Genomic DNA, 27,677 nt, shown 5'->3' with positions numbered 1-27,677 from the left:
CTTCCATTTTCACATTCTGATTTAAATATAAGTGTCTTTATGACATTCAAGTAGAAGGGCACTGTGTGAGAAAAGAATGTAATAATAGGAACAAAAGTATGGGACTTGACAGTGGAGGAGCAATACTGGGTAAATTACAATGTTGTGCATGTATATATCAGAGTTTCATAATAAAGTCAATAATTTTATATGCCCACTAAACATTTTCATCAAAAAGAAGAAAAAGTGAAATTCAAATATGATATTCCAAATAAATGTAAGTTTATAAAAGTCTTACACCATACGCTATTTGAATGAGTTTGAAAATTGCTATAAATACAATTTATTTGTTCCTTTTGCCTAAAAGTCAGAGTAAAAAGTACAGTTTATTGTAGGTTTTCTATGTTTAAAATATTACAAGGATTGTTTTGAAGCTAATTACATGAAGCACATTGGAGTTAGCTGACAATGTATAACAGACCAGTAATAAATGAAGAAAAACAGCTATTTGATGACTCAAGACACAAAGATTCTTGGCTGCATAGATGATTCAGAGGTCAAGAGCATTGTACTACCCTTGTATAGGATCTGATTTCAGTTGCTAGGTCACAAAGCAGGTGGCTAACAGCATCATGTAATTGCAATTCCATGAGAATCAATGCACTCTTTTTGTCTCTGAAGGCACTACACACAAATATGTGTAAATGGTGTGGCAGAAGTGTTTGTATTTTGTCAATCATGTTTTAAATAAACACTGATTGGCCAGGCAGGAAGTATAGGTGTGAAAACAAGACAGGAAGTAGAGGTGATGCAATGAGAGCAGGAGAATTCTGGGAAGGAGGAAAATGATCCGTCCCACTCCTGCCCAGACCACGGAAGCAACAGGATGTGATCTGCCCCACTGAAAAACATTGGCCCACATGGATAACATAGATCAGAATAATGGGGTTACATAAGCTACAAGAGTTATTAAGTAGCCTGACCTAATCGGCCAATCAGCTTTATAATGTATAGAGATCTCTGTGTGATTTTCTTTGGGGCTTCCTGTCTGTGGGGTACCAGGAGGGACAAAAACCCCAACAAGTAGGCCTCGATCATGTTACATGTAAGCACACACACACGATAAAGCTAGCACTACTTTACTCTTACTATTATCACTACTGCTACTACTAATGATTAAAGAACTACACAATTCAATTATAGGATTTATTCTTTGACCACACCTAGTCATTTACAGTACAAATACATGATTTAAAAGTTTTAAGAATTTATTGCCATGGGAACAGTTCTCGTGGGAAACCAATCATTTTCTCCTGGAACACTTTATCAAAGGCTTCAGCTTGGGCTACAGTAAAGTGATTCTTCCAGTCTCCAGTCGTGCCTGGAAAATGTGAAGAAGACACAAAGATGGGTTAATGATGATCTTAACACTATCACTCCTTAACTTAAAATGCTTAACATATCCCTCAATCCTCTCTTCATATACTTGACAAGAAACAAACATTATATAAAGTGAAACTACCAGTGACTCCCTATATAATTCTTCTTATGCCTTGCAATAATATGCAAACAGACTTCTACCTCTGTGGAAATATTGACACACCTTATTCCTCCCCATCCTGTCAACTACAAAATCTAACAGCATCAACACTAGCTCAAACTCTAGATGGCCAGATTATTTCTGCTCCCCACTATACCTGATTGCCCTACACTGTTCATCCCAACAGAGTTTTTTTATCTTAATTATCCAAGCTGATTTCAATTGTTCTTTCTACATTTTAGTGTTTACTTAGAGAAGTTTTGAAAAGCATGCAAGCAACTTTTAAAACATCTTTTAAAGTTAATTTTAATTATGTGTATAGGTACACATGAAAGCAGGTACCTTCAGAAGTTAGAGGCAGTGTATCTCTTGGAGCTGGAGATACACACAGTTGTGAACTACATGACGGTAAAGTTGCAGGAGACCCAGAAACAGTCAGCAGTGAATGTCCCAGGACTCCTGTTTTCAATCAGTATGGTGTTTGATAATGTATGCACATCTACATTATTTCATCCTCTGTCCTTTTGACAATCTTTGGTTTTGATAACTGCATTATAAGATGTCTCTAGTTGTAATGTTAAATTGTCCAACTGTTCACATTGCATAGTGCGTACCTTCATACTGGAGTGCTCATATATTCCATATAATAATGTCTTGTTTTTTTGTTTTCTTAGTAATGCCACTGTAATCATTTCTTCCTTTCTTCCAAGCAGAACTCTGAATCCCCTATCCTTGTTGTATTTTATTTTATAGTTGTGATACTTTGACCTGCTCTACTCATTTCTATTTTGTATGTATGCACAAAATCTAATATATATGAAATGTAAAATGATTCATAAATTTTAAAATCTTTCCTTTAATCAAGCACATCAGGCAAAGGGAGCATACTCAACATGGGTTTGTTGAAAGCATTCCTGAATGAGTGAAGAAGCTATTGGCTTTGTTCCATTTTGCTGATACAGAAAAATTAGTCCTTGAGATTTTACCCAACATGATTTAGATGAATTCTTGTGAAGTGAAAAAGATTGGCAATAAAGGTCAGCCTTTTCCTTATCATATTACATTTTTTTATTAAAGGTTTGTTTGTTAATTATGTATATATCATCCTGCCTGCATGTATCTGTGCAAGCCAGAAGAGGTCACCAGATCTTACTACTCATGGTTGCAAGCCACTATGTGGTTGCTAGGAATTAAACTCAGGACCTCTAGAAGAACAGTCATTGTTCTTAACTTCTGAGTCATATCTCCAGAACATCACATTATTTTCTGGAAGAATCATGTAAGTTTTTAAGCCTCTAGTAGTATTTATTAAAGAATATATGAAGAATTCATAATTAAATGGTAATTATTGATATACCATATTCAAATAATATACTACTATTTGATATGGATATAATACTGCCATCTGTTATGGTGGAAACTTATAAGTATAATTTTCTACTCTTAGGTTGTTTGTTATCACCACTTTTAGAACAAGTTTTTGTTATAAAAGATCTTTTTCTTTGCTCTTGTAGTTCTTTTACTGTCTCTGTCTAAGATTAATGTCTTAGACATTCGTACACAAACACACATATACAGACGTACAATCACACACACATATATGTGTATGTAAATGAATATAAATATATCCTACTGAGACATATGATACAGGAGCCATATTATATTTTGGGAGAGATAAAGCTAAAATCCTATTTTGGTTTCATGCTCCACCACTCTATGATGGAGGAAGCCTGAAGGTTAAGGCTGAAGAATCTAAATTATTGGTAGAAGAAAATGAAATCCATTGTTCTCTGCTTCCTGCATCTATACCCTAGTTCTTTACTCATCTCCAGAGACCTGACATCTGACCCATTCCTTCTTCAACACTGACTCCCATCTCACCAATTATTTGCTAGAATGGTATAGGTGAGTTTTCAGGTGTTATTCACTCTGGCAAAGTTACTCCTTAATTTTAAAGCAATGAAACCATGCCCACAATCTCTTTCCAGCATAGAGAGGTAACACAGACATAGAGAAGATGGATATTACTATTCCAAGAGAGATAATTCAGAACCAACTGAGTAGCCCTGAGTCTGAAACAATTCAAATTTAAGTTGGAAAAAACCATTATATTGAAGCAGTGTTGAATAATTTGCATTGTCTTTATGGGGTCTGGAGTCAGCCTGCTATGAGTCAGTAATCTTAACATATTCAACAGCTTTTCAAATCATTTTGAAGGAAGTGATTTCAGTGTTTATCATCCCAGATATATCTTTGTACCATGCATTGAAATTTTCTTTAGAGTTGAGTTCTAAGATACAGGGAGCCTTACAGAGCCTCATTGCAACATGTCTGCACTTCATTTTATATTGAGGGTACTGGACATATGCAATGCCAAGATACTCTCCCACAACAAGTCAATTCTATTTCAGAGTTCCTGAAAGCCACATCATCAACATGGAAAGATTCAAATTGTAAGGTCTGTATGAAACTATGTTGTAATGAACAATGCCTTTGAAACATTCTCAACTTTCTTATAGTCTCATTGAAACCACAAGCTCTCCACATATTCTGACATATTTTGAAGTTAGATGTATTTTTCTTCACCTTTCCTCATGAGTTTCAAACCATTAGTAATCACATCTTCTGGGACGATACTCAAATTGGACATTTTATTTTCTTTCATGACTTGGAAGGAACTGTACTTGAGGACCAGATCCAGCTCATCTTTCTCTAATTTCTTTCCTAGGAAGTCACAGATCTTCTCTATAGTTCCTCTTGTGTCCTAAAATAGAAGAAACAAAAAAAGATGCTAATGAACAGAGAGATCTGAGAGAACAGATGCAGGGAAGTTAACTGTGGATGGACACTGAAAAGGGGGCATGGAGAAATAAATGACACCATGAAATGAAAAGAGCATTGAAAGATTTGAAGAAAGAAACAGGGCATTTACAGATGGCAGAAGTCACGCACACAGCATTTTATAATGAGTTGGGCTGGCAACGTGTCTGATGTCTGGACCTAAAAGACAGAGACTGATTTCTTTTAGGGAGGAGAGGATACTAGAGACAGGATCTCACATACAAAGGCTGTTCTTTCACTTACTTTGTAGTAGATGAAGACCTGGAACATGTGATCCTCCAGTTTCTAATTCTGTAAAGTTGTGTTCACAGATGCATGCCAACACGCCCTCTAAATGTACTGGGATAATTTTTCCTTTAGATAGGGTCTCACCATGCAGCCTTGTTTGGTGGGATGGAACTTGATATGGAGACTGGACTGACCTCAAGCTCAAATAGGTAATCCACCACCTGAATTTGCTTTCTAAGTGCTGGCATTTAAGGTGTTCACCACCATACCCCACTTGCCTGAGCATTTAAAGAGACTTAAAGAGATACTTTCAGTTAGTGATACATGGGAATGAAGGCAGTGTGCACAAAGATTTTGAGAGAAGTTAATGTTTACACCATGTAATACTGTTTCCTATGGGTAACTAAAATAATATAGTTTTGTAGCACTTTCATAAGAATGATGTCAATATTCATTACTTGGGGGTATTTCAGGGAGCTTTTATTCTGTTTTGAGTGAGGTTATCATGCTATAACTCATATATCCACCACATACATAATCTTCTTGATTCAGATAACCATAAGCTGGAATCACAAATTCATCTTTCATGATAGCCACAAATCGCATAAACTATCCTGGGGGTAACTCTAACAAAGAATGTGAAAGATCTATTTGAGAAGAACTTTAAGGCTTTGAAGTAAGAAATTGAAGAGGACACCATAAAATGGAAAGATCTCCCATGCTCTTGGATGGGTAGGATCAAAATAGTAAAAATATCAATTCTACCAAAGGCAATCTATAAATTCAACACAATACCCATCAAAATCCAAACAAAATTCTTCACAGACCTTGAGAGAACAATAATCAACTTTATATGGAAACACAAAGAACCCAGGATAGCCAAAACAATCCTATAAAATACAGGAGCTTCTGGAGGCATTACCATCCCTGACTTCAAACTCTATTACAGAGCTACAGTATTGAAAACAGCTTGGTATTGGCATAAAAATAGAGATGTTGACTAATTAAATCAAATCGAAGACCTGACCATCAACCCACAAACCTATTAACACCTGATTTTCCACATAGGAGCTAAAATTATACAATGGAAGAAAAAAAGCATCTTCAACTGTCAGGAGCCATTTCCTCAAAAAGTATAGCAGGGACTATTGTCATAAGAATGTTTGTGGGGTGCCCTACACCAAACTATCTTGGAGCTATCTGTCAGCGGACCCCGCCCCATATCCCAACTATCTAGAAAATTGTTTGTGGTTGGAATCACAAAAGGAATGATTCTGCTTGCATAGAGAACACTAGGTGTGTCGACTCGTGACCGAGTGTTGACTCGTGATCATTGCTGCCCCGGCAAGATCCCTTCCTGCCCTTGCCATGCCCCTGCCCCCAACACAAGCCAATTCCTCATTCAAGGGCTATGTAAACCTCAACTATTTTGCCAATAAAGTGAGACCTTGACAAATCGAGAACAGAACTTTGTCTGGCTCTTGCTTGGTCTCCATTTCTCCCTCCTGCCCATGTCTTTTTCAGATAGTCCCTCTTTGGGACCCTGCAATAAGTGACCCGCTGGGCAGGTTTACATTCAACAAATGGTGCTGGCATAATTGGATGTCTACTTGTAGAAGAATGTAAATAGATCCATATCTATCACCATGCACAAAACTCAAGTCCAAATGGATCAAAGACCTCAATATAAATCTGACCACACCGAACCTGATAGAAGAGGAAGTGGGAAGTAGATTGCTACACTTGAGCACAGGATACCACTTCCTACATATAACCCCAGTAGCACAGACAAAAAAAGCTACATTTAAATAGTAGCTCCTAAAACTAAGAAGCTTCTGGAAAGCAAAGGACACTGTTATTAAGACAAAAAGGAGACCTACTGAATGGGAGAAGATCTTCACCAACCCTGCATCAGACAAAGGTCTGATCTCCAAAATGTATAAAAAACTCAAGAAACTAGACTTTAAAATTCTATTTAACCCAATTAAAAATCGGGTACTAAACTGAACAGAGAATTCTCAGCAGAAGAAGTTCAAATGACCAAAATATACTTAAAGTCATGTTCAACTTCCTTAGAAATTAGGGAAATCCAAATCAAAACAACCTTGAGATACCATCTTACACCTGTCAGAATGGCTAAAATCAAAAAACACCAATGATAACCTATGCTGGTGAGGAGATGTGGAGTAAGGGTAACACTCATACATTGCTGGTGGGATTGTAAACTTGTGCAACCACTTTGGAAATCAGTGTGGTGGTCTCTCAGAAAACTGGGAGTCAACCTACCTCAGGATCCAGCAATTCCACTCTTGGGAATATACCCAAGAGATGTCCAATCATACTGCAAAAGTATTTGTTCAATTATGTTCATAGCTGCACTATTTGTAATAGCCAGATCCTGGAAACAACCTAGGTGCCCCTCAATGGAAGAATGGATAAAGAAGGTGTGGCAAACACACACATAATATTTCTACTCAGTGGCAAAAAACCAATGGCATCTTAAATTTTGCATGCAAATGGATGGAAATAGAAAGCACTTTACTGAGTGAGATAACCCAGACCCACAATGATCAATATGGTATGTACTCACTCATTATTGTATTCTAGCCATAAACAAAGGATATTGAGCCAATAGTTCATGATCCTAGACAATCTAAATAATAAGGTGAACCTAAAGAAAAATATATATTTATCCTCCTGGATATTGGAAGTAGAAAAGATCATTGGGCAAATGTTGGGAGCACAGGGGTGGGGGTAGGGCCGGGGAAGGGGAGATGAAGAGAGAGAAGGGAGAAGGGGAGGTTTGAGGTGAGTTTGAGGGAATGAGATAGTTGAGATGGAGGAAGGGTGGATATGGAAGCAGGGAAAAAGGTATTTTAATTAAGGGAGCCATTTTAGGGTTGGCAATATACTTGACTCTAGAGGGGATCCCAGGTGTCCAAGGTGATGTCCCCATCTAGGTCCTTGGGCAGCAGAGGAGAGGGTGCCCATAAGCACACTGTTGAATATCTTGCATATCACCATAGAACCTTCATCTGGCGATGGATGTCGATAGAGACAGAGACCCACATTGGAGCACTGGACTGAGCTCCCAAGGTCTAGAAGAATAAGAGACGGAGCAAGAACACGAACAAGGAAATCAGGACCGCGAGGAGTGTGTCCACCCATGGAGATAGTGGGACTAATCTAATGAGAGTTCAGCAAGGCCAGCTGGACTGGGACTGAATGAACATGTGATCATCCTGGACTCTCTAAATGTGGCTGACAATGAGGGATGACTGAGAAGTCAAAGATAATGGCACTGGGTTTTGATTCTCCTGGATTTTTGGGAGCTTAGACTGTTTGGCACATCTTCGTAGACCTGGATGGAGGGGAGACGGCCTTGGACTTCCAAAAGCATAGGGCTCCCTGACTTATCTTAGGACTTCTCTTCTGGAGAGGGAGGGGGAGAAGAAAAGTGGGAGGGAAATGGGAGGAGGTGGAAAATTTTAATAAATAAATTAAAAAAATCAGGAAATACAGGTTGCAAATCAGAAAAAAAAGTAAGTTAGAAGAAAGTCTTTATAATTCTGCCAAAAAGGCAGAGTTATATGCTATTCTCATGGTACTAATGGATTTTAAAGAACGTCTTCATATAGTTACTGATTTGCAGTATGCAGAAAGAGTTGTCTTGCGTATTGAAACCACTGAACTTATACCTTATAACTGGCTTTAATATTCATTCAGGTACGAGACATAATCAGGAATAGGCTTTGTCCCATATACATCACACACATCTGATCTCATATGAGTCTGCCAGGTCCTCTAGCACAAGGCAATGCAGAAATTGACTGATTATTGGCTAGAAGTGTGCTGTGTGCCTCAGAGTTTCACAAGCAACACCATGTCAATAGCAAAGATTTAACGAAAGTTTTCTATTACATGTCAACAAGCTACAGAGTTTATAAAGACATGTCCTGATTTCTTTTTCTATGACCAAATACCATTCCTGCAGGGAGTAACACAAAGGGTACTCAAAGGAATGAGATGTGGCACATGGATGTGTTCCACTTTACAGAATTTGGAAAATTAAAATATGTACACCACATCATTGACACTTATTCAGGTTTTCTATTGGCAACTGCCTTTAGCTCAGGAAAGGCTTCTTTAGTAATCACACATTTGTTAGAAGTTGTGGCTATCATAAGTATACATGTACAAATAAAGATAGATAATGACTCAGGATATGTCTCTAAGGAATGAAATAGTTTTTTGATTATTATAATATAAAGTATATCATGGGTATATCAAACAATCCTCCAGGACAGGTAGTTATAGAAAGGTCAAAGTGAATGATGTGGGATTTTCCTCATTATGTTGTGTTTACCATTAGCAAATAAAGAAACTGCTTTGGACCTAAAGCAGGAAAGAACTTAGCTAGGCAGGGAAAACTAAACTGAATGCTAGGATAAAGAAGGACAGGGTCAGAGAGAAGCCATGTAGCCCTAAAGTCCCAGATGGAACTTTAGTTGGTAAGCCACAGCCATGTGGCAATACACAGATTAATATAAATAGGTTACATTAATATACAAGAGTCAGCCACCAAGAAGCTAGAGCTAATGGGCCAAGCAGTGATTTAATTAATATGGTTTCTGTGTGATTATTTCAGTTTTGGACAACAAGGACAAACAAGCAGCCTCCCTCCTACAAATTGGTGCACCAACGTGGCAGACTAAATCCACTTAAAAACCTGAGAGAGCTTTAAAAGGAATTCTTAACATAAAAGAACAGAGTTTAGCACAGTTTCTTGGTATCCACATTTTTTTTCTAGATGGGCTTACAGTGAGTAAGGTGTCGTGGGGACCAGTAAAATCTGTGTGACTTCTTTAAAAAAATAACAACAAACAGCAGGTTCCTAGTTTGCCAGCATGAATGGCTCTGGCTCTTTTGGGAAGTTTGACTATTGAGCATTTAAATGGGGTTTGTGGATAGTGTACTGCAAGTTACTTGGTGGCAGCATGGGCCTACTGGTTATCAGAGTTGAGATGGTGATGATGGCAGTCTCAGGCACTAAGGGACTTCCACCATTTTGGACTGTGCAGAGCAAGCCAGATGTACCATATATATCCATGAAATGCTGAAGCTTGAGATTTTAAGAAGCACTTAGCTTTTAAAGAACTCCTGAACACCACAGAATTAACGATTCACAATAGGACACATTCAGACATGAAAGACCTCTAAGTGAGCCACAATGTTAGATAAATGTACATAGGTTTGGGAAAGAAAAGATAGTATAGAGAGTTATAAAAAAAGTAAATGGTTTTTATAAAAATAAAACAATATATTTAAAGAGACAGTACAGACAGTCATAGATTAAAGGAGTAAAGATAATAAAATAAATATGAAAAAGTAATAGAGTAAAAATAAGCCACATAAAGATGGAATATACTCAGAGAATCTGGATTATGTATATAATTGTTTTCTTTGAATTTTTTGACTGTGAAGAGCTAAATACACAGACATTTCATTGTACAGGCTGATAAGCTAAATTAGCATTTATATTGTTAAGGTATCTTGACTTCAGAATTTGGGTCTAAGGATATGCTGCTTTGGAAAAGAGATTCTTCTTTTGTTTCCACAGAGGATGAGAACTTGTGAATTCATTCCAGGCTAATGTTGTTTAATGAACCAAGACCCCGTCAAAGGTTGCCCTAAACACCCCTCAAAAATTACTTCACCCAAAAACAGCAGGAAGAAGTTTAGACAGAACTATGCCCATATTCCCAACATTGTCTATAGATGTGTCTTTACATTACAAAGGGGATATGCTATAGAGATTTGCATTGGTATGGATCTTGGTTTGTTGATACAAAAATTCTGAATTAAATCAGTTGGTATATTTTAAGGATATGCTGACCTCAAATGGAAACCAGGAGAGGAGCTACGTTGGGGAAGTGCTTTTGCACTTGTTTCCGCAGGAGGGGAAAAGCTATGGATACCATCGAAATTGATAAAGATTTGATTTGAAAAAGAGAAACCTCTTGAGAAAGAGAAATGACAGCTCATTCACAGAGGTGACAATCATTAGAAAACCTCATAAGGGTTGGGCTAGAGTTCCGTTCTTGTCTTTAAGGAAAATACTCATCTTCAAAGAATCAAGAGAACTTGGACATTTAGATGCCTAAAGAAGAAAAGATATCTATGCTGAAAGAATCACCAAGCTAAGAGAAATCTGACATCATTTGCATGGTAAAATTTGATTATTCAGACATGTGTACACCTCTAATTAAAAATAAGAGCTGGCTTTGGAGTTGGACAATGACTATCCTTCTTTAAATCCAAGCATGTTGCTAAAACAAAAAAATTCAGAATTTTTGTCTCATGTCAGGAGCCATCTGGTATGGGCCAGAAAGAAGATAGATTTGAAGGAAATATTTTACTTTTCTTCATGCCCATTTTGTGTATATCATATATTTCATTGAATACATGTCTATATGAATAATGTTTAAGTTTTCAACAATGAACACTAGATTTTCTTGCAGTAATCTTTGAAACTTCAGGTAGAAGATGGTGCCGACAATAATGACTCCACCTGGTTAATTAAGAAACCATGATGCTGATAGTGATAAGACCAGTTTTTGGGGACCAGCTCCAGAAATGGTGAGCCTTCTTACAACGCTTTGGTCAGAACTTCAAATAAGAACTTTAAAAAAAATCCTATTGACTACTCAAAGACCTTACACAATTATATAAAACAGTAATTTTAAAGTTAACTGTCATTTTACATTTACAGGATCCCATAGAAAGAACATTGCCCCCATGACAGCTGAAAGCAACTCCAGAAGATGACAACTCCTTTCCCCAACAGACTTTGTCCTTAGGGTTAGGGACACCATTTTGGGGAAGATTATAATTCATATAGGGTTGGGAGTTGGGGTGGAAATTATGTAGCCTCAGAGATTTAAAAAAAATCCAGAAAAAAATAAAGAAGGAAAACTGAATGGGATGATAGGTAGATTAGTGTGAACTTATTCACACTAATAATAATAATAGTGAGTAATAGAGTGAATACTTGAGAGCTATTATTTACTGACAATTTACATTGGTATAAATTTTTGTATATTGATATAAGTTCAAATTCTATTTGTTATATTGAATATGCTCTGAATTCTGCTTAACTGTATATTTATCTGTATGTTTGTATACCTATGCAAAGTTATTTTGTCAGATTGTATACATGCATGCTTCTACCTGTGTTTAAGACATTTTGTATATTGATACAATTTTAGGATATATTTATCATATTGCATTATATATTTCTACCTGTGATCAAGATACTTATAAATTGTTTACATTTTGAGGTTAATGTACTCATTTGTTGTACAGTTGTTTAAAGATTGTTTAATATTCTAATATGAAGTCTTAGTCTTTAAGTTATGCATGTGTTAAGTATTATACGTCAATAGTCATCCATGTTTGTCTACATACAGCTAAACTAATCAGGTTCTTTAGATAATAAAGATAGATTGTATCTATCCACATAGCTAGGTAAAGTTTAACCACTTCAAAGATCTGTAGAACATGGCATTTAAACAACTTGGGATTTTGTTAATGTGAGACACGATTGCTCTTGGCAATCATTGATCTATTCCTGAGAGAGTGTTGAGCACCAAAGACACTCCACTTGGAGTTTGTTATTTTCTTGGCAAAACTGGCTTTTTGCTTATGCCTTGACCAATGACAAAGTGCGCAATCACCAGACTTGACCCAGCATGATACAAGAAAAAATGCTGCCGAACATTCACAAGACAGGGTAAGATGGTAAATATTCTCTACTAATACATTGGAAATCTGTAGTGTAATCTAGTCCATCCTAAAGAACCCCTGTACTGCAGAGCACAGGACAGCATCTTTCCTGACTGGCTGCACCCTGTAGATGCCCAGTCAGATTTGTGTAGCACTCGGTACTGTTCCTGTGACTCCAGTGTGGATGGCGTAATAACCAAGCTACCTTAATATGAAACAGCAAATTTTAATGAAGGAATAGCTTACAACACCAGGGATCCAGCGATGAGCAGGAGATACAAAAAAGAGGGGCCAGTGGGGCTCAAGCCACCAGATTTATATGTAAACATTAGCACAAGGCAAACACGCCCTCCCTTGGGCGGAGTTTCCCCTACACTCCAGCACTTGTATTCTCCCAGAACTCACTGATAGTTTTCTTCTTTGCAGTCAAGGGTAGATGACATACATTTTGGCAAAACAGTAGAATAACATTACTATCCCCACTAACCACTCACCACAGTATTATCAGATGTATCAAATGTGCTGCCTAGATAGAATTAAAAACCTGTAGTGCAAGTGTGAGCTACCCCTCCCTTTCTCAAGATAAAGTAGGATAAAGAAGACATGGAAATGGACTAGGAGGCTGGAGAGGAAATGTTAGATGCAGGTCAACAAAGAACATAAGCAATAACCTAACTTTTATTGAGTGTTCATGAGCCTAACACTGACATGGCAACACTGAGGAATGTGAGGTGCTCCATGGGGTGGGTTTGTGAGAGGGTTTGTGGTTGAAATAAGAATGTTGGTTACCTGTTTCAGGTCTTCATAGCTCAAAAGCAGGAAGTTGTCCCTTTCTCTCATGGACAGCCAGGCACGGGTGTGCTCAAACCATGATCCATATATAACTGTGTGAAGGGAGGAAGAAAGTGTTGATTACAAAGAATAAAAGTGAGTACTGCCTGATATTCTGCACTTCTCTGCAAATGGTAGATACCTTTATTAAGAAAAATCAAACTGACATTTACAATATTCAATGTAACATATGATACATACACTACAATTAGTTGATTAAATAAAATACTCTAGTAAGCTCATCACCCCACTGCTTTACCACTGATGCCATGAGGAGACATCCTCCTGTAGGGTATCAATGACTGAGGCTTGTGTTGGGGAAAGCAATCACACCAATACAGTAAGCCAGAGGTTTCTGGACATGGTTAGGCATGGACTATTTTAATTCCATCATGTCTGAAGAACAATCTAAAGTAATTATGAGGGAGATCACCTTCTATTGGTTTCCCCCTCTAAGTTACCTCCACTACTCAATATCACTCTTCAGCACCCAAGCTTCCAAAACACAGACAAGTAGAGACCTTCCAAGCATAGACATCCACATTTACATCCAAACTTCATTTATGTTCCTAAGGCAATTGTGATGTGTTCACAATAGATCCTGGTCTAGTGCACTCTCTTCTTGTCTCAGCCTCCATTTCACACTTGCACTGTTACCTATTATCTGAAGAAATACCTGAATCAAATCAGGAAAAAAGGTAAGAGTTAAGTCAGGGTAAGAGCAGTAGAATATATGAATTCAAGGATTCTAAGATTTAATTGAAAACTGAGGGTAAATGACCTACCGGGAAGTTGTAGAGAGAAAGTGAATTCCACAAGTATTGGCAGAATTAAGTCACTTAAAGAGATTGAAAGCTGGTCTCAGGTGATGGCTCAGTGGGATGCATTTGCCTTGTAAGTGTGAGCACCTGAGTTTGAATCTTTAGGAAGTATTGAATGAAATAGAAATTAAGGTTCAACACCTAATGTTGTTGTTGGTCTTCCACATTCAAGCTTTGGCACAAGAACAGACATAGTCACACAATTGTTTCCATACAATCATGGATACACACACCTATGCCCATCAAAAAAGGCTAAAGGCCAAGCCAGAAGTGGTGGCACACATTTATAATACTGAAACTCAGAGTTAGAGTAAAGAGAAGACTAGAGCTTCAATGTCATTTTCCACTACATTGTGAATTAGTGGCCAATTTGAGATACACCTGATCATGTCTGAAAATAAGCAAAAAACCAAAAGCATGTTAGTGAGAGCATCAAAAATAAGCCAATAACATATACGTTGCTGATAATTAACATTTTGTTTGCTTTAGAGGTCATTTTTGAAGATAATGTGTTTATTTGGAAGCTGGGATTACAAAGTAGATGTCAAGAAGGCTGTCTCTGTCTGTTTTGTAGTAAAGTCTTACTTGAACTATTGATCTACTGTATCCATCCCATAAATGTCATGGGTGAAGGCTTTTACCATGTTACTCAGCCTGGAAATATTATTTTCATACAATTTAGTTTATATATATCAAGTTATGAGACCTACTGGCTGTGTTGAACTAGGTTCTCTCTGCCTACCAGCCCTGCCTATCCTTTTTTCCTGCCTCAATATTGCCTGCTTAGCTCTCTATTAGATCATCATGTGTTTTAGACAGGCAAAGTTTCACAGCTTCACAGAGTTGAACAAATTAAACATAAATGAATGCAACACAATTTGAAAGATTAAAATAAATGTTTTACAACATAAATGACTGTAATACATCTTAAAATAATATTCCACAACATCTCTATAAGTTGCTTTCTGTTGGAACAGAAGCCAACTCAGATACAGTTGGAAAGTGGGGAACCACAAAGACCAAAAAAGAATCTTCCCTCAGAATTGTATAAGTAAACAAAGAAAGCACATTGAAATTGTCAAGAGAGAAACACCAAGTCTAATGTAATAGAAGATCTGTTAGAACTGAGATTTCAACAGAGTTTAAAATCTGTATGATGCAATGTAAACAAACCTAAGAGAGATGTTTAAAGGTCAATGTACCTACATTAAGAAATCAGTTAGATATCTAATAAATTGGTTAATGATTCACCTTAGGGCTCTCTGGAAAAAGAAAAAGTCAAATGCTAAAGTCAGCAGCTGTAAAGTAAGCACAGACATTAATGAAATAAAAAATTTGAAAGATTCCCAACAGCAAAACAAACCAGAGAGTCAATGAAACAGATGTGATTCCTTCAAAATGTACACAATATTGACAAACCTTAGGTAAACTAACCAAAGGGAAGAACAATTTCCAAAACTAATACAATAAGACATGAAAATGGAGCACTGTGACAATCACCAGTGAAATTTAGAAAATTATTAGAATTTACTTTAAGAAATTCCACCAAACTGGAAAATCTAAAACATATGGATAAATTTCATTTCCTTTTTTTTATTGAAAAAAATTCTGCCTCCTCCCACTTCCCGTTTCCCACTCCCTCCACCCAAGTCTACCCCCTTGCACCACTACTCCTCCTTCCCTCCACTTCTCTGCCCCTCCCCCATTTCTTTCTCCCTCCCTCTCCAGTTCAAAGAGCAGTCAGGGTTTCCTGCCCTGTGGGAAGTCCAGTGTCCTCCCTCCTACATCCAGTTCTAGGAAGGTGAACATCCAAACAGGCTAGGTTCCCACAAAGCCAGTTCATGCAGTAGGATCAAAACCCAGTGCCATTGTCTTTGGTTTCTCATCAGCCTTCTTTGTCTGCCATGTTCAGAGAGTCCAGTTTTATCCCATGCTTTTTCAGTCCCAGTCCAGCCGGCCTTGGTGAGCTCCCAATAGATCAGCCCCACTGTCACAGTGAGTGGGGGCACCCCTCGCGGTCCTGACTTCCTTGCTCATGTTCTCCCTCCTTCTGCTTCCCATTTGGACTTTGAAATCTCAGTCCAGTGCTCCAATGTTTAAAATGTTTAAAAAATAAACAGTATACGTGGGGAGAAGACTCAGCAGTTAAAAGCATTCACTGTTGCTCTACAGGACCAGGATTCAGTTTTCAGTATCTACATGATAGTTGTCAGTGTACTCTTTCAGTCTTTGTGGGTATCAGACACATATGCAGCAAGACAAATGCATGCAAGCAAAACACATCTACACATAAAATAAAATGAACCTTAAAATTAATCAGGCCTGCCCCTGCCCCTTGCCCACCATTTTTGGATTAGGAAAAGGAACAGCAAAGACCAGGACTGAACAACTCAGCTACCATTGAGGTCAAGATCCAGGGCACTGAGTGGTTTACCTCAACATAGACACTATCAGTAAGCTCAGGAGAAGGTGGAAAGGACAAGTCCTGTGGAACAATAGCCACAGGATCAACACGAGTCTGAGCAATAATAGAATATCCAAGATATCCAATAATATCCTCATCCACGTCTAGATGAGGGTCCAGTATTGATGGTGTAGCAGAAGCCAGAGACCCTGAATGCGAACACAGCTCATTGCAATGAATATTTATAGGTAAAGCTGTTTGGGTAAAAGGGTATACTTCATGACATATCTTAGTTCCCAATGCTATTATGATTAACAAATATGGAAAGGTGGGAATGATGGAGTAGCAAAGTACTACAAGTATACTGAAACTGGACACAGCAGATGTGATGGGTATGAGGGAGGACTGGCTTTGAGAGAGGAGCAGGTGATTTGCCCAGAGGGATGGGTGAAATAGTTTGATTTTTTGTTTCCTTTACCTTTGTTTTTAAAATAAGTTTATCTTGTCTCCCATGATTATAAACAATACGTTGCACATCTGCCGGGTGCACGCCTTTAACCCCAGAACTTGGGAGGCAGAGTCAGGCAGATCTCTGTGAGTTCGAGACCAGCCTGGTCTACAGAGCTAGTTCCAGGACAGGCTCCAAAGCCACAGAGAAACCCTGTCTCGAAAAACCAAAAAAAAAAAAAAAAAAAAAAAAAAAAACAAAAAAAACCCCCGAAACATTGCATATCAAGTTGTAGTAGACTATGCATCTCCCCATGTATTAAAAATGAACAAGGTGACCCAGTACAAGGAGGAGGGCCCTAAGAACCAGCAAAAGAATCAGAGACATTCTATAAGAAGTTAGCAGTTCCATAAGAGAGCCACTCTATGCAACTGTAACATATATGAAGAGGGCCTTTGTCAATCCCCTCTAGGCACCCTGGTTTTCAGTTCGGTGTCTGTGAGCTCTATGAGACTAGGTTGATTCTATGAGTTTTCTTCTGGTGTCCTTGACCTTTCTGGCACCTACAATCCTTTCTCATCATTTTCTGCAGGATTCTCTGAACTCCACCTAATGTTTGGCTATGGATCTGCATCTGTTCCCATTTGTTACTTGATGATGTCACTCTGATTACTGTCGGGCTAGGAACCAGTCTGGTCATAGGAGATGGCCAGTTCAGACTGCATATCTAATATGCTAGGAGTGTAAACTGGAGCTTCCTTATAGATTCCTGTGGGATTCTCTTGTGCAAGGATTTACCTGACCCAGAAATGCCCCACCTTTTCAGTACTCTACCCAGTGTGCATAGCAGCATTTTCATAACGGCCAGAACCTGGAAACAACCTAGGGGCCCCTCAACCAAAGAATGGATAAAGAACATTTGGTCCATTTCTCAATGGAATGCTACTCACCTGTTAAAAACAACATCATCAGGAAACTTGAAAGCAAATGGATGGAATTAAAAAAAATCATCCTGAGTGAGGAAGCCCAGACTCAGAAAGGCAAATATGGTATGTATGTACTCATAAGTGAATATTATCTGTAAAGTAAAAGATACCCATGCAACAATCAACATCCCCAGAGAGGCAAGGTAGCAAGGATTGCAAAAAAGGGATATGTCCCTAAAATGGGGAAAATAGAAGAAATTTCCTGAGTTACCTGGGTGCTGGCAGGGGTGGGAACATGATGGATTTTAATGGGAGAATGTATGGAATGGAAGAGTATTTGAGATACATCTAGATGGGGGGTATTTTAGGGTTAGATAGAAACCTACTGCTAGGAAAACTCCCATGCTTCTACAAGGATGTTCAAATCAATGACTAGTTACAGTGGATAACAGCCTGAACTGGCCACCTCTTGTAATCAGGACAATCATCATCCAGTGATGGATGGAAACAGATGCAGAGACCTACAGCAAAACATTGGGCTTAACTGCGGGAATCCAGCTGAAGAGAGAGAGATGGATTGAATGAGTCAGGTGGGTCAAGGTTATCACAAGGAAATCCACAGAAATGACTTACATGGGCTTATAGGAGGCCACAGGCTCTGGACTGACAGAGAGACTGCATGGAACTGACTTAGCACCTCTTATGTTTTACACTGTGTAGCTTGATTTACTTGGATTCCTAGTTGTAGAAGTTGGGCCTGTCTTTATTGCTTTGGCTGACATTTAGGAACCTATTCCTCATAGTGGGTTGCCTTGCTCAGCCTTAATATAAGGTGAGAAGTTTAGTCCTACCTCAACATGCCATGTCATTCTATGTTGACACCCATGCTGAGGCCTGTCACTTTCTGAACAGAGGAGAAGTGGATTGGGAGGTAGAGTTGGGAGATAGGTAGAAAGAGGGAATGGGATGAGAAGAGAGAGGGGAAACTGAGTCATGATATAAAGTAAATGAGCAAATTAAAAAAGAATGGATTTCCTCTCAAATCCCACACTCAATGATGTGTTGGAAGGTTGTGTCTCATAAATTTGAAACTGCCATCAACTGGAAAACAAGTGTTCAAATGCCATTATAAATGTGGGTCATTTCTAATTCATTCACCACATAAGATAATACCTGCTGGAAAGACCAGACTATCCAAATGATGCCAGAATGGGTGTCATGGGACAAGCTCTTCCTGAACCCTGTTATGCAGTGGTGTGTGAGAACATAAAGTCTACATCACCAGGATAAAGATGGTTATGAGTCTGGAAGCCACAGATTGTTTGTGTTTTGAGGAATAAGATGGAGCCATCTGAAGATTAAATAACATACTAAAGGCTGGGGATGTAGCCAAGTTCGATAACATGCATGACACTGTGGTTCTGAGTCACAGTATTCAATAAACAGAACATGGTTGTAGTTGCTTGTAGTCCTAGAACTCAAGAGGTAGATGCAGGAGGAACAGAGCTTCAAGGTCACCCCTGACTATATAGAGAGTTCAAGACCAGCCAAAACTATATCTCATCTTGTCTTTAAAATGTCTTTGAGCCCTGGGCTTTAAGAAGAGCTAATACCTATACTGCTCAATGTGTTCCACATAATAGAAAGAGAAGGGTCAATCCCAAAATCGTCACAAAGTCTCAACCAAGAGAGAATTATAGACCAATTTCACTCATGAACATGCAAAAGTTCTTAGTAAAAATACTGGCAAACCGAATCCAAGTACACATAAAAAATAATCCATTATGATCAAGTAAGCTTCACTCCAGAGATATAGTGCTGGTACAACATATGAAAATCTAGAAATTAATCTGTCATAGAAATAAACTGAAAGAAAAAAAATACGATCATTTTATTAGATGGCAAAAAAGCATTTGACTAAATTTAACACCTCTTCATGATAAAGGTATTGGAGAGATTAGAGATACAAGGATCATATCTAAATATAATAAAAGTAATATACAGCAAGCTGACTACTAACATCTAATTAAATGGAGAGAACCTCAAAGCAATTCCATTCAAATCAGGACCAAGTAAGGGCTGTCCACGCTCTCCATATCTCTTGAAGTTCTTGCAAGAACAATTAGACAACATAAGGGGACCAAGGGGACTCAAATTGGAAAGGAGGAAGTCAAACATTTGTTATTTGCAGATGATATGATAGTGACCCCAAAAATTCAGCCAGAGAACTCCTACAGGTGATAAATACCTTCAGTGATGTGGCAGGATACAAGATCAACTCAAAAATGTCAGTAACCCTCCCAAACACAAAGGCTGAAGATGCTGAGAGGGAAATCAGAGAAACTTCACCTTTCACAATAGCCACATATACTGTAAAGTATCCTGTGTTAACACTAACCAAGGAAGTGAAAAACCTATTTCACAAGAACTTTAAGTCTTTGAAGAAAGACAGTGAAGAAGATACCAGAAAATGGAAAAATCTCCCATGCTCTTGGATAGGAAGGATAAACATAGTAAAAATGTCAATCCTACCAAAGGCAATTTATAGATTCAATGCAATCCCCATCAAAATCTCACCATAGTTTTTCACAGACCTTGAGAGAAAAATAATCAACTTCATATGGAAAAACAAAAAGCCCAGGATAACCAAAACAATCCTGTACAATAAAGGAACTTCCAGAGGCATTACCATCCCTGACTTCAAGCACTATTACAGAGCTACAGTAATCAAAACAGCTTGGTATGGGCATAAAAACAGAGACGTTGACCAATGGGATAGAATTGAAGACCTGGATATTAATCCACACACCTATGAACACCCGATTTTTGACAAAGGAGTTAAAAGTATACAATGGAAGAAAGAAAGCATCTTCAACAGATGGTTCTGGCAGAACTGGGTGTCAACCTGTAGAAGACTGAAAATAGATCCATATCTATCACCATGCACAAAACTCAAGTTCAAATAGGTTAAAGACCTCAATAAAAATTTGACCACCCTGTATCTGATAGACGAGAAATTGGGAAGTATCTTTCAATGCATGGGCACAGGAGAGCACTAACTAAGTATAACCCCAGTAGCACAGTAAGAGCAACAATGAATAAATGGGCCCTCCTGAAACTGAGAAGCTTCTGTACAGCAAAGGACACAGTCAATAAGACAAAAAGGCAACCTAATAAATGGGAGAAGATCTTCAACAACCCCTAATCAGACAAAGGACTGAGCTCCCAAATATATAAAGAACTCAAGAAATTAGATATTAAAAATTTAAATAACCCAGTTAACAATGGGGTACTGAACTAAACAGAATTCTCAATAGAAGAATTTCAAATGGTCCAAAAATACTTAAGGGCATGTTCAACTTCCTTAGCTATCAGGGAAATGCAAATCAAAACAACTCTGAGATACTAGCTTACATCTATCAGAATGGCAAAATAAAAACCCAATAATGATAGCTTATGCTGGAGAGTATTTGGAGTAATGTGGACACTCATTCTTTGCTGGTGGGAATGCTAACTTGTACAACCACTTTGGAAATCAGTGTGCTGTTTTCTCAGAAAATTGGGAGTCAACCTACCTCATGATCCAGCAATACCACTCTTGGGAATGTACCCAAAAGTTACTCAATTCTACGACAAAATCATTTGTTGAACTATGTTCATAGCAACACAAAATGTAATAGCCAGAACCTGGAAACAACCTAGATGTTCCTCAATGGAAGAACAGATAAAGAAAGTGTGGCAATCTGTACATTAGAGTACTAATCAGTGGTAAAAAAAAACCAATGACATCTTTAATTTTGTGTGCAAATGGATGAAAATAGAAAGCACTATCCTGAGTGAGCTAACCCAGAGACAAAAATATGAATATGGTATGTATTCACTCATGAGCGGATACTAGCCATAAACAAAAGGACTTTGAGCCTATAGTTCATGATCCTAGAGAAGCTAAGTAATAAGGTGAATCCAAAGACCAACATATATCGATCCACCTGGAAATTGGAAGCAGACAATATTGCCTGATAACATTTGGGAGCATGAGGGAAAGAAGTAGAAGGAAGGAAAAAAGGGGAAGAGGAGCGGAGAAGGGGGGTTTGGGGGAGAGCTAGAAGGAATGGCATAGTTGAGATGGAGGAAGGACAGATAAGAGATATCTTGATTGAGGGAGCCATGTTGGGGTCAGCAAGAAACCTGGCTCTAGAAAATTTCCCAGGAATCAACAAGGATGACCCCAACTAAGACCCTAGCAATAGAGAGGGTGCCTCTACTGTCCTTGCCCTGTAGACAGTGTGATGATTATCTTTAATATCACCATAGAACTTTTGTCCAACAACAGATGAAAACAGAGACAGAGACCCGCATCACAGCACTGGACTGAGCACCCAAGGTCCAGTTGAAGAGTGGAATGAGGGAGAGTATGAGCAAGGAAGTCAAGACCACTAGAGGTTCACCCACCAAGACAATGTGCCTGAGCTAATGAGATCTCACCAACTCCAACTGACCGGGCAATGACTGAGCATGGGATCAACCTAGTCTCTTTGAATGTGGTTGACAGTTGTGGCAGACTGAGGGGACAATGACAATGGCACTGGGATTTGTCTCTACTGCATGTACTGGCTTTTTGGGATCCTTTTCTCTTTGGATGTATACCGCGATCAAGCTGGATGTAGTGGGGAGAGACTTGGACCTTCCACAGGTCAGGGTGCCTTGTCCTCTCTTAATATTGGAGAAGGTGAGAGAAGAATGTGTGGAAGACTGGAAGGGAAGTGGGAGGAGGAGAGGAAGTAGAAATTTGGGATGGTAATTTTTAAAGTAATAAAATGAAAGAAATGCCTTTGAGCCAATAGCAACTGCTACATTTAATAGACCACTCACCATTTCCTTTGAGGAACCATTCAAAATACTTTATCAGGGAACCTGGATTCTTCACAAGGTTTGTCTTATGAAAGAAAAAATAACCAGACACAAGAACATCTCTGGGATTTCTGATGACATAGATCATCTAAAATGGAAAAACATGTATATGAGGGTCAATACAGTCATTCTTCATTTTTACCTGTTACGATTTATATGAAATGTCAATCAAATATCATGACATTTCCAAAATCATTTATTAATTTTATTTGGAAAAACCATACTTAAGTACGATACAGTTGAAATCCTCTTTCAGACTTTAATTTGATTTACACATACATAACAGCCAAATGACTGAGGTCACTATTACTGTAAAAAACAAAAACAATAATAAAAATCCAACACTGATTCTATAATTGTAAAAAACAATATCTCACAGTTTGAAATATCATCCATCTGCTGTGAAAGAGTAACTTATCTACACAGAATACTGAGTCCTGTGCTCAATCAATCTGCGATATGACAAACTTTTTGGTTTCTATAACTATAACTACCTAATATAACCCTCAAAACAGTCATGGTGCAGAGCTTAAATCCAATGTGCCATTACAAAATGGTGAAAACAAAGACTTACAGGAAACTAAGTAATGAAGAGAGTCAGAGAAAACAATTTCCTTTGTGAAAAGCATAACTATTGGTCACATAATGCTGAATGCTCATCAGAGAAAACATACAGACAAGGAACATTGTACAGAGAGAGATGATTGATTATACTTAAGTATTTATACATATGTAGATATGTATAAATATGCATATATAATAAAAATCAATGAAAAAGATACCATAAATCTGGAAAATGAGAGCTATATAAATGAGTGTGGAGGAAGGTTTTGGGAGAGTGTTGTATACAATTAAATTGTAATCTCAAAAATAAAAGAAATAAGTTAAAAGTAAATAAATTTAATAAAAGGATACTTATATTTTGAACCAATGCATTTGTGGAATTATTCTAGAATATATCTCTTCATGCCTCAATTTCTCCAGACAAGAGTTTTCCAAATTCAGATAAGACACAAACACATATTTTTGAATGGTCATAACTGAATTGTGGTATTGTTAGGAGAGATAGTTCCTCTACGAGTGTCTTTGCAGTTTAAGCATAAAATAATATTAAGTTCTGTGGTGGAGGGACTACCAGTAAACGTTCTTACTAACAAGAAGCTATGAATATTTCTGATCCTTTCTGTAGTTCTTCTATCAGGAACATGGGTGATTCCTGTAGTTACGGATCTCAATGGACAGCTATACCCAGCAAGACACAGTGGATACAGATGAGCCATAACTGTTGAACATCTACATGTTTTGATGCCAGTTCATGCTGTTTGACATATGAGGTAGTCTGTGTTGGGTGTTTCACCCACTGTGCATGGGGTATTCATAGAATCAAGATTAGCTAATTAATTAATTAATTACTTTGGTGACAGACAAACAATAATATCTACTGTACATTATAATTTTAACTCTATTTGACCTGTATATATAGTTCCTTGAGGCTCTAATGTGTTGTTCCACTATCTGTCATATATCTGCCAGGATCACTGTATGGTGATTGACATCATGGTACTTTGATTTAATCTGAGGAGGGAACACATCAATATCACCTAGTGCATGAGAATCCCAGCTTTCCTACCTCAAACTAAAAAACTCAGAGTCCATTTAAACAAGAGTTCCAGTGTCTGTCTTGCTAGAATAAGTTCAATGAGCATTTGACCAAGCATTTCTCAATCACTGGATACTGACCTTAGCCTTGGAACTGAAGAAAGACTTGGGGAAAAGATGGAAGGGAAGATGAGAGCTGATGAGGCGTGGTCCTTCCTGATTGATTAAAGTTTGATATCCATCTTCAGACTCTACCCAGGGTGAGCGTTTCCAGATGGGCTCAGATTGAATCCACTGTGGATTCCCCTTGGTCTGAATTAAGCAGACAATCTCAATCATCCAGTTAGTTCCTGAACAAGAAGAAAAAATGATGATCACTAATTTCAACATTATTTGTTAAAAAAGCCTCAAGTAGAATTTACAGTTACACTATTTACAGTGCAGCTGTTTCCAAGTACACAGACCTGTGTTGTTCACAATGTCTACATGGTGTTAGCACAAAGTAAATTGATCTAGCACATCCCCAATGCTTCACTTGGAAAAACTGAGATTATATTCAGTATACTTCACCTGCCTCCTAAACATACCCGGCAGTCCTGGACCATCATCAGTCTACATTCTGGAGCAGTGAATTTGAATATCCCAGATATTTCACAGGGCTGAATTTATAAAATCTGTTCTAGCTTGCACGAAAAAATCTAGACGAGTTCCCTTCTTTTAATACAATGCCCTTGAGATGCATCCATCCTGCAGTGTGTATGTGAGTACTGCTTGTCCATAAGGTAAATAAATGCCCTCTTGTCTATTTAACACACACACTCTATCCATGTTTGCATGCTCATTTATCAGTGGATATTGATCTACCTTTCTTCCCTGGGCGATTGTCTGAATCTTTATCCTGAATTCCACTGTCCTTCACTTTCCAAGTTATTGCACATTCCTTGTCAGCAACCTATTATTTTCCTAATGGTCAATGCTTCCTACACCCAGTAAACATCCCTTCCCCAAAAGTCTTGATGCTTCTATTTGGTTCCTTGAGTTTGAGACTCTTTCTACAACCTGAACAAGAACCATGGTAATTCTCTACATGACATTTTACTCTCCATCACATATTCTTATATCCATGCCTTTTTTTCTCTTGATGTTATTTCCTTTCTTTATTCTCATGATTCTCCCTTTTCACTCACTCTTCTACACAGAGACACAACAATGCCAGAGTCTGCCTTAGGATCCATTGACATTTTTCTCTTTCTTTCTTATTAAAAAAAATAATTTTTAGATTTTTTGACAAAATACCAACCAAAATTCCCACTCCCTCCCCTCCTACCATTTCCTTCACATGCACTCCCACCCCACCCCCAAATAATCTTGCCTTAACTGATCTTTGACCTCAAAGAGCAGGCTAAAGTCTTTCTCTAAGTGTAAATGTGCTGACAGAAAGCTCTCCTTACCCACAAAGCATTTTAAACATCTGATATACAGAACACTCTACTCATTTCCTAAATTGATGATGATCAATGTCCCAACCTTCCTCATACAGTTCTGTAGTAATAAGGGCTGTGGGGCTGCGTCCCCAGCACCCCAGCCGCCTGCACGGCTATCTTAGCTTATGCCCGAGATAACAACACACAAACTGTATTCTTTTAATTACTGCTTGGCCCATTTCTATCTAGCCTCTTCTAGGCTAATTCTCACATATTAATTTAGCCCATTTCTAATCATCTGACCGGGAAGATTCTAGCCTATGTCCATCCTGGATCGGAGCTTCATCCCGGGAGCACGGCGTGGCGTCTCTCTCAGGCGTCTGCTCCAGAGAGGAGAGCTGTCGAGACTCTGAGCTCACTTCCTCGTCCTCCCTGTATCCTGTTCTGTTTTCTCCTCCCACCTATCTTCTAACCAATAAAATGGGCCAAGGCAGTTCCTTTATTAGCCAATGACCTTCCTCCATCACAGTTCAAGATCATTCTCACTAACAGTCCTTACCTGATTTGGGGTAAGTCAATATGATTGTGTCTTCATCTCTAACCACAAACTTATCACCGATTTCTTCAAGTATTCCTTTGTCAGTCCCTACTCCAGGGAAAGGTATTCCTTCAAACCAAAGGTAGTCTGACATGGCCAAGAGCTCTTTGTGAGTGCTGTTAGGATTCCACCTTGAGCCTCCTGTACAGCTTCTAGCTAATGTTGAGAGCTAATATTTATAGTACAGCGAAGGAAATCATTAATAGCCTGTAGTGAATTGCAAAACTAACTACTGAGATGAAGAAAGAGATATTGTAACAGTAAGTCAAATGTTGTTGTATTAAGCAATTGTGAACTCATACAGAGATCATTCTCTTGCATTTCTGAGCCTGAGTTCATGACTCTAAACTAGAAACTCAATAATAAGTGCTAGGTCATAGAAATGGGACTCACTTATCATGCTTTCTAATTCAATTTAGCTTTCAGGGTGGTTTCACATGTGCAAAAAATTACAGAGATCATATAAAATGTTGCAACAAGCAATTTCTTTTTTAAATAGTGGTTGTCTTTTCAGAAATTGATATTTCCTTAGCTGCATATATGACTCCAACCCTCCCCCTCTCCCCACACAAACATCCCTTTATTTCCCACATTTATGTGTTCATTAATATTTATTGAAACAAGCATATAATCACATGTTATTATTACATACTGAGTCCATTTAGTTCTGTTTGTATATGAATGTATTCTGAGTTGAGCACTTGGAAAGTTTTTTTCAAAAGTCCCAGGAAATAGTAAAAGTAGCATAGTGTGTACAACTAAGAACAAAATCTCCTGCTGCAAAAATATTTCAATTCTTGCATGTACTCTAGCCTGGAGAAACATGTGGAAATTGTATGAAAGTTTGAGTGATGGAGTACCAGACCCTGGTCTGTCTCTAGTCCCTTTCTCCTGTTGTTGAAATAGATATCCTCCATAAGTCATCTGAACATTTATAATGTCCCACCCTGAACATATCTACTGTGCTTGAGGCAGCTTGGGACAGTTGGGGATAGTGAACAATGCGCATCTGAGGCTGTAGTAGTTTTCTTCTTCAATGGGGTAACAAATGGATCCACATTAATGTCTCAATAGAGTATTAAGGACCTAGATATCAGAGATACAAGTGAAACCCCCAAATTTTCTAGCTGAAGCTTCCCTAGTTTTTTGGTGTCAAGTCCTATTCAACTTTCCTTCCTACCTGCTTCTTGGCATCAAGAGCTCCAGATCTGTTTGCGTGTGTGTGTGTGTGTGTGTGTGTGTGTGTGTGTGTGTGTAGGTATTGATGTAACCATGTTTTTTTTTCCATTCAGTATTCAACTAATGGCCAAGTTTGGGACACTCAGGTCTTCCACTGTCTTTT

At 38.2% G+C, this 27,677-nt stretch overlaps 1 protein-coding gene across 1 annotated transcript; it reads right to left on the bottom strand.

Annotated features, from left to right (window-relative positions):
* Positions 1-1,171: 1,171 nt before the first annotated feature.
* On the bottom strand, positions 1,172-26,490 carry LOC121449462 (sulfotransferase 2A1-like). The gene is made up of 6 exons (XM_041653906.1): positions 26,297-26,490; positions 24,455-24,663; positions 22,676-22,802; positions 13,163-13,257; positions 4,106-4,283; positions 1,172-1,360 (listed from the first exon to the last, which is right to left on the bottom strand). Exons 1-6 carry the CDS (start codon positions 26,427-26,429, stop codon positions 1,248-1,250), a joined length of 855 nt encoding a protein of 284 aa, XP_041509840.1. The 5' UTR covers positions 26,430-26,490; the 3' UTR covers positions 1,172-1,247.
* Positions 26,491-27,677: the final 1,187 nt, after the last annotated feature.

The sequence above is a fragment of the Microtus oregoni genome, unplaced genomic scaffold (genome assembly GCF_018167655.1).
Source record: "Microtus oregoni isolate MIOR12 unplaced genomic scaffold, Mior012 000006F_ref0000085, whole genome shotgun sequence".
Classification (NCBI taxonomy): domain Eukaryota; kingdom Metazoa; phylum Chordata; class Mammalia; order Rodentia; family Cricetidae; genus Microtus; species Microtus oregoni.
Note: the sequence above shows the minus strand (reverse complement) of the source record. Positions and strands in the feature narration are given on the sequence as shown.

Coding starts and splice junctions, on each gene's coding strand:
- LOC121449462 (XM_041653906.1), bottom strand. CDS start 26,429: ATGTCAGACTACCTTTGGTTTGAAGGAATACCTTTCCCTGGAGTAGGG. Junction 22,803..24,454: donor TCTTCAGTTCCAAGGCTAAG/GTCAGTATCCAG, acceptor TTTCCATTTTAG/ATGATCTATGTCATCAGAAA. Junction 1,361..4,105: donor TTTGAAACTCATGAGGAAAG/GTGAAGAAAAAT, acceptor CACATTTTCCAG/GCACGACTGGAGACTGGAAG.